Source organism: Scleropages formosus, chromosome 3 (assembly GCF_900964775.1).
Source record: "Scleropages formosus chromosome 3, fSclFor1.1, whole genome shotgun sequence".
In the NCBI taxonomy this organism is placed as follows: domain Eukaryota; kingdom Metazoa; phylum Chordata; class Actinopteri; order Osteoglossiformes; family Osteoglossidae; genus Scleropages; species Scleropages formosus.
The window spans coordinates 16,057,733-16,065,716 of NC_041808.1; the positions used below are offsets into that span (position 1 = coordinate 16,057,733).

The window sequence follows — 7,984 nt, forward strand, 5'->3', positions numbered from 1 at the left end:
AATGCATTGCATACTTTAGAAAATGATTTAGTTCAAAGGTTGGTCATTTATCTAAATATAAAAGGTACGCGAGTAAAAGTTTGCTGGGGGACCCTTTTCCGTCAGTCAGGAGCGCCTTGATTCCAGGTAATCAGTACTTTAATGGTTTAGTGTGTCCATGTGTTTTCCTTTCAGCTGGCTTTGAGTCTTCAGGGATCCCCAGTCTCCCCACCACTATCGTATTCTTGTGAAGAGGTTCAGCACTGATTTGGATTCCTAGAGGGACAAAGTTGACAGCACTCAGGATTTTCAGCTGGTAGCGTAGTGGTTAGAGTTGCTGCCTTTAGACCCAGTGGTGGCAGGTTCAAATTTCACCTCCAGCTGTAGTACCCTTGAGCAAGGTACTTACTCTGAAATTGCTCCAGTGTGTAAATAATTGGAAAAAGGATCAACTTTAAGTCATTTTGGGGAAAAAAGTGCTAGCTCAATGAATAAAAGTAATGTAAATATTCAAGCAGAAATGAGTCAACCCTAGGGATTTAAAAAGAACTAAATTCAACACCTGCTGGACTGTGTCATACCTTTGTACACCGTGTTTTACTGAAGACATTCCAGAACCTAAGAGTTTCATCTCCTGCTCCTGTCACAATAGCCTCGCCATCTGGGGAAACAGCCTGCATAAGAGAGCAAGACCACAGCACAGATGTAAGAGGCGAACTTTTCAGAACTGGATTCTAACTGGTGTTACAGTGATAGAGAACCGGGAAAAGAGGCTTTTTATCAGCTAACGACAAACAAGAAAGCTCCCCAGTCCATTATATTAAAGAAAGGAACCTTCTGCAAACTCAGATCTTACACTTGTATGGACGTACCAAGTAGAGAACCCTGTAGGAGTGACCTGTCAGTTTGGCCACCTGTGTCAAAGACGGGTACTTCCAGACCAGGATCTGGTTCTGTGAGTAGCCATGTGTACTGACCTGAAACCAAAAAAACACAACCGGAACAGATATGATTTTTACAACTTTCATCTATTAAAATAAACGTATTTCAAAAGCTAAACAACGTGGTGCTCTGCACTTGAGACCATGTCCTGCCCACATATTGCTCACCAGCTCATTGGCGTGTTTGGACCAGGCTAGGTTGCAGACTTGGGACCCCGTGTCTGTGCTCTGCAGTGCCTGACCAGTCAGGGTGTTCCAGAACCTGAGGCAGCGGTCAGCTGTGCCCCCACCAGAGGCCAGGAGGCCGTGCTGGTGAGGGGACCAGGCGATGGCCTTAACTGCAGCCAGGTGGTCACTGTACTGCTGCACCGGAAGCAGGCTGGAACTGTTCCAGACCAACAGCTGCGAGGCAGAGGTGGAAGGACCACTTTAAATGCCTTAGAGATATATTGGTTTTGTCCCCAACAGATGAATAATGGACAAAAATGGCACATACAGTATATATTCTATGTGGACAGTGACTAATAAAGAACTATTAGACAGAATATCATTAAAAAAGGGGAATTGTCTACATATTTATAATACGGTGGGTCCCCATCTTAACTTTAACATAATGAACTTTGCACCATTTCAGACTTTGAAAAGTATTTAGTGTATTGGCATACCAATTCAGATTGTGCCGCAAAACTTCACCTAATGTGCTGACAGATTGCAACTGCAAATATTAAGCGCTGCCTTATGTTTTACAAAAGAATGGAGGAGCAGACGGTTGGTAAACAAATTGTAGGTGATCTACCGGTTTTGATCTGTCAGCGAAGCTGCTTCTCTGTCATCCTCCACCTCCAAGTAATACCTCCAACTCCAAGTTAATGGGCAAATTTCTGCACTTCAAGGTATATAACATACAACTAAAAATGTCCTATAAATTTCTTACAATTATCCTTTTATTTCTTATTACTCTTGCACTAGGTACTACTGAATTTCATGTGATCTGTAGGGTAAGAAAAGGATCCAAGAACCACAGATGAGCACAAACACCCCGGTGTAGCTCTGTTCACGGTTCTTACTGGGCTTTCTTATTTACACCATGTCATAAACACCTCTGTCAGGGCACTCAAAACACTTGGCTGTGTGAAGGAGCCTCTTACCTTATAGAGCTGGCAGGGTTGCTGTTACATTTATATTTATTCAATTAGTTAAACACTTTACTCAAAAGAAAGGTACAACTCAGAGTAACCAAAAGTCCTTAGCTTATGAGACAGAAATCAAATAAATTAGCATTTCCAGATAGTAAAATTGCACTGTCCTCAAAGACATTGTCACTAAATTCTGTGAAATTCTATACCAAAATAAATGTCTTGCAAATGTTTAAAGTTACATACTTAAACTTACTGAAAGCTATTTAAATTTTTAATTTATACAACTAGGTATTTCGCTTTTTCAGGGGTTCAGCAGCAGGATCCCACCTGTAACTTACACTGGCAGCGTTCACATAAAAAGTCCATAGATCTGCCACACCTATGTAGTGTCGTTCAATGCGTGGTCCTCACCTTGTTATCATTGCCCCCTGAGGCGAGGTGCTGGTGGTCAGGGGACCACTTGAGTCCACACACCTCCTGTCGGTGACCCTGCAGCCTCCTCTCGGCAGAGGGAGGTGTCCGCACGTCCCTCTGTAGGATGACACGATCCCGGCTGCCCGATGACAGCTGGTCCCCGTTCCAGGCCAAGGCCCCTGGGATACAAGTGGTCACAGTCAACAAAATGTAACACTAAACCTCCAAAGACTATTCACTACTTGTGTTTCGCCGCCATCTTCCTTCCACGCTCCCTGAGGCGGCACTGACCCACACGTGCAGAATGTCCCTCCAGGCTGGTCAGCTTCCTCCCTCCGGCTGCATCCCAGATTTGGACATAGCCTTTATGAGTTCCCACAGCAACCAGACTCCCCTGCGAAAAAACAGGTGAGAAAAGACAGAAATGCAGAGGAAAATGTCCACATGCGAATGGCAAAAAAAGTACTGTGTAAATTCTGAATATTACTCTTCTACCATTTACTAGAAGTCAAGAATTAAATTTTCTTTTAAGAATCTGTAACAACTTGGCAGACTGCCCGTTCCCAGACTTAAGTAGTATTGGGGTCTAAATATATAAGAGGATTCTTTTGTATTAATTTAATCACAAGCCTGAATTTCTACAAATCCCTTGACATTTTAGTACAAGTTCTTTTCATTCATTCTTTTCAAGTTTAGTATCTCGTCAATTTATAGTTCATTTATTCACAAATACATCTATTTCTCCTTTAAGAATCTACTGTTTAGTTCATGCCTAGTTACACAATAGCTATTTTGTTTTAGTACAAAATCATCCACAACCCTGGTTTACAGAAAAAGGGGGGGAATCACAGACATAGATTAATAAGGTTAAATTGAAATTTTTAGTTTCACTGCAAACTTATACAATCATAATAAATGTCTGCACTTAGCCAGTATCTACAGTATACTCTCTGGCAATCTGGTGTGTGTGTGTGTGTGTTTGTAGAGACAATGGTTTCAAGGCTCACCCTTTCATTCCAGCACACTGATGTCACAGAGTCTCCATCCACTGATAAGTCGCACAGCCTTGTCACCTAGGCAACGACAAAAGTAGTCAGAAATAGTTCTGGATGTACCCCCTGCCTTTGCCCCTGGCTATTTCCAACTGCGTATACCATTTGGCCAAGTAGCCTCTCTCATCCCACTGTCCCACCTGGCTGGTACAGGCGCTCCACAGGTACACGCAGGCCCCTAGGCCCACGCTCAACAGGTTGCCGGCCGACCAGTCCACCAAGTTGAGGTAGAAGTCATCCTGTAGTTCTGGGGCATCCAGCACCTTGAAGGGGATCTTAGAGATTTTGCGGGCTGGCTTGCGAGGAGACCGCAGGAGCTTATGACTGCAGACAGGAACACATACAGACAAGAATGTGAGCAGGATCTTACCTCACCATGTTCCAGACACATAAACAGACACTATTTACCATTCAAGGCTCATCCATTCACTCACCAGGGTTTTACTTATTGTTCACACGAAACTGAAAAGGATGGAGGAAAAGGTGGCGTAGCAGTGAAAGAACTAGATTTCCGCTATATTTATTCATTTAGCAGATTTGTGATGCAAAAGACTGCAAGTTCAGATGTCGATCAACCGCTAAAGAGGTAATGTACTGGAGAGAAAGATGGTGGAAGATGGAAAAAACGACAGACACGGAAGCAGTCGGACAACAACGTGCAGGTACTGTGTAGAAGCGATGGCTCTCTCATGGGCACATTTAGACGAGTACCTCTTGTTGCTCAGTGGCGACAGGGAGTAGGGGGACACCTCATTACCACTGTCAAAAGGCACTCTCTTTGTGTGGACAGTGTACTGGGGAGGCAAACAAATGCAGGCTGAAATACTAGAGTAAAGTGTATAATGTGTGTTCAGTGGGTTATTTTCTTAGTTTTCATGCATCAGCTACACAAAAGTTTCCAATTATGTTAACGTCACACAACTGACATGAGATGTTGCTAAGATATCCCTAAGGTCAAGAGGTATCAATAACAGTCCAATACAGTCTCTCAAACAGGATACTGGTGTAAGAGTTCTGCTGAGATATACAGTGCACTAGTATATATAGTCAAGAGAAGCACTGCATTCCTATTCCATCCCCTGATGTCCCCATGTTTAGTGTCAAAAGGCACTCACCTTGAAAAGACCATGGGTGTCTTGGGTGAGGGTGGCATGCCTGCGGTCATCTGTGTGGGGGTCAGGCACCATTTCGATGGCTGCCCCCAACAGCTCGTTCCTCAGCAGAGCAGCATAAGCCACAGCATCTTCCAAATGAATGAGATGGGAGTTACAAACCAATACAGAGGAGACACAAGATCTCACACAGGGAGAAATGCAAAAATGCAGAAAGAGAATGAGTACCAGCAGATCACTCCAGATGAAGACGTAACCGACAAAACACAAAAACTGATGAAAGCGCACCTCACCTTTCCCTGTATCCGTGCTGGTCTCTTTTGCCCTGTGGTTCTGGTTTGGAGACCTGCAGTTTTCCTGTGACGAGGTGATAAGGAACAGGATGAGAGTTTCTCAGACATTGTTAGAACAAGACTGGATCCCAACACCTCACAATCCGATCTTCTGATAGGGACGGTCACTCCGCATGTGCCTCCGTTTTGCAAGATAACGTGGACCGCATCTGTTCGGCTTACGTTAGCGTAGTGGAAATTGATGCTCCAGTTGCTACCAGCGCGGGTGGGAATGAATCGGTCCCCTGACTTGACACTGACTGGACTGGAAGTCGCACAAGCTGACTGAAGAAAAATGGAACAGAAGCAATTGGAAACGTATCTGCACAGCAGCAATTCCAAAGAAAAAACAGGTGAACATCAAACTTGGTAAGAGGCTGACATACTACTCTCCATGCCCTAATTTATACAACTGGCATGTAAAACACCCGTACTGGCCACATCCTCCCACTCACCTTGGCCAGTGGGGATTCCGGCAGGTTCTGATGATTTATTTGTCTGAGGAGGCGTCGCTCATAGTCCTGGTCCATCTTGAAGAGAACACCAGTCTGTGCCTTATATTACTGGCAACTACAACATTATCTATCCGTCAATCCGCTGACCTAGCCCCCTTACATTCACCCATGCCTGGCAAAAAAAAAAAAATAAAAATAAATAAATAAAAAAAATTACACTGGTCATCCATGAGGTCACTATGATTTGGAGCCAACTCCAGCAAAGAGGCATAATGTGAAATACACCCTCAGATACCATTTCTGTAACAACACAACGACTGCTGTAGCTCGAAATGATTTATGATCTGAACTGGTTTTTGATGCACCCTATTGTGTTTGTCAGCAGCACTGATTTCACACGTCTTACTTCAAATTGCCCCAAAAGCAACCGGTTAATCGTTTCCATCATGCAGGATCTGACGCCTCCCATGGTAATCTGTGCTTTTTGAAACTGAAGACAAATTTATAAGTATCACCTGAGGTCATTGAAATTCAAATTGTAATGCAAATCAAAACACAACAAATGCAGGACCTCAACATGTAACAAGCATCACTTTGGAATATATGCTAGGGACAAGCCGGGTCGTAGATTTTAAAGGAAGAATGTAAAAAAAAAAAAAAAAAAAAAAAGGGCGGGTTTTCCTGCGAAATGTCTGCGGTTCTCGACCTGCTCCGCATCCCCGACCTCAGCCGCAGCCTCGCGGTGGCTCGCGCGAGTGACGTCACCACTGAGACATTTCCAGCGACTCGTTCCGTTCACTTCCACACTCAACCTTCCGGCGTCTGTCACTTTACCGCATAACTAGCAGAAAGAAAACATTTGACTGCACGTGTGGACTACCTTCGGAGTGCTTCCGTGTTTATTAAAACTACTTTGCCACAGTGTTTTATTATGAACACCATGCATGCATCCTCACATTTTCCTCATTAACCCTTTACCGACCATTGGTCATCCGTCCCTTCACAATAAACAAGATAAACAGTTAAGCAGAGAGAGCTGGTTGTCAGCTTATTACTAAACACCTAAACTACTGACAGTAGCGACAAGTCGTAAGTCCTTTCGGTGTGCAAAATGCTCAAATCAGATGCACAAACGTCAGCTGTAGCGAGTATTAGGACACCATCATTCAACACAACTAGCACTTTTATCGTAAAAGGTATTCATTACATCACTACAACAAACAAAAATACTTTGAATACGGACGCGATTCCTAAAGTGATTACGACTGCATACCGACGGCGAATTTTTTTTTTTTTTTTTAGACACGACACCATGGCACACTAACAAAAATTTTAATGCAAACACAGTGAGTGAACTGCCAGTCTCTTTGAAGTGGACATCTGAATGTTTGCTGACCTAATAATAATTAGCTACTCTGCTAATATCTGACCAGCTGGCTAGTAGTAGCTGCTCCATAAATCAACATCATAAGTTAACGCATGACTGCCAGTGGTCTTCCTTTACTTACACTACTAGTGAGCACTTCCATCGCCTAACATTTGCTTCTTCGCGTCAGGTTAAAACTAGGAGACGAGCAATGTACACCAATGGACGCACGTTTGCCATCAGCACCCCGCCAGGTGGACACAGATTTCATCGCGAAAAAGAGCAGCGGACATCATCATCACGTCCAGAGAACGAACGGCATTCCCCGGCCAGAGAGAGAGGAGCACCGCAGCAAATCATGAGTCCCGACCAGTATGTAACGGGAGATTGATTGCGCGAAAACAGGAGGATGGTCGGTGCGGTTCGAAGCACCGCGCACTTAGCGGAGACCCGGGCGGCCGTCGCTCGGACACACCGTTGTCATGGCACCGTTCCCCCGCAGAACAACGGAGGAGCCGCGTCGGCGGCGGCTGCTGCTGCTAGCGGGCTAACGAGTGGGCTAGTAGTAGTAGTAGCGGCGCTGCAGCCAGTCGCCGCCCCTACTGACAGCACATATAACAGCAGTCCGTACTCTGGTCAAGGCGCACATTCGGTCTTCTTTGGAAAATCTCTCTTTTGTTTTACGACGATATTTTGTATCCTTCCTTCTCCCCGCTTTCGTTCCTATGTCATACGCCACACTGAGTCGACATTGCGACACCTCCGCTGTTTCTCCTGCTGTTTATACAGGAGCCAAAATGGCGGCCATGGCAGCGGAACGGAGCGGAGACTTAACCGCAGCAAAGAAGCCAAATAAAACCGTACTGATCTGGTGTCATATCGGAGACTTAGCAATATTTTATGACTGTTTTAAGTCTGCACCAAAACTCCATGTTGTTTAGAGGCACGGTCCATGAATGTAAATATTACAGGGATGTCTGAATGAAATAGCAGAAAAATCAATGGTTTACTACGTCTACGGTTTACTGACTCATTTGTAGAATTCATCAACGCCACTGCATTCATGGAAAAAGGGCAATATCTCATATGTATGTCCATATATAAACATTTCTTTAAACCAATCAACATGTAACTGGTGTGAGATTTTTGGAATTAGCCGTGGATTTAATTTAGAATTTAATTTTCTTGCTAACA

The 7,984-nt window shown here is 44.3% G+C and overlaps 1 protein-coding gene across 7 annotated transcripts; it reads right to left on the bottom strand.

The window, feature by feature from the left end:
* Positions 1–45: 45 nt before the first annotated feature.
* fzr1b (fizzy/cell division cycle 20 related 1b) lies at positions 46–7,752 on the bottom strand. Of its 7 annotated transcripts, none has more exons than XM_018753453.2 (14): positions 7,422–7,745; positions 5,425–5,596; positions 5,153–5,254; positions 4,931–4,994; positions 4,641–4,768; positions 4,237–4,319; positions 3,666–3,849; positions 3,481–3,546; positions 2,765–2,867; positions 2,471–2,652; positions 1,089–1,322; positions 852–956; positions 561–653; positions 46–255 (listed from the first exon to the last, which is right to left on the bottom strand). In XM_018753453.2, the coding sequence occupies exons 2-14, from the start codon at positions 5,497–5,499 to the stop codon at positions 214–216; spliced, it is 1,461 nt and encodes a 486-aa protein (XP_018608969.1). In that variant the 5' UTR covers positions 5,500–5,596; positions 7,422–7,745; the 3' UTR covers positions 46–213. The 7 variants fall into 7 exon arrangements, with proteins under 7 accessions (XP_018608969.1, XP_029105807.1, XP_018608970.1 ...); XM_029249974.1 differs by having other exon boundaries at positions 7,266–7,745; XM_018753454.2 differs by lacking the exon at positions 7,422–7,745 and adding an exon at positions 7,022–7,253.
* Between the last annotated feature and the right edge of the window lie 232 nt (positions 7,753–7,984).

Excerpts from the sequence above, each read along its gene's own strand:
- fzr1b (XM_018753453.2), bottom strand. The coding sequence starts at position 5,499 with ATGGACCAGGACTATGAGCGACGCCTCCTCAGACAAATAAATCATCAG. Across the intron at positions 957-1,088 it reads CCAAACACGCCAATGAGCTG|GTCAGTACACATGGCTACTC; the intron begins GTGAGCAATATG and ends TTTTGGTTTCAG. Across the intron at positions 654-851 it reads CCTACAGGGTTCTCTACTTG|GCTGTTTCCCCAGATGGCGA; the intron begins GTACGTCCATAC and ends TCTCTTATGCAG.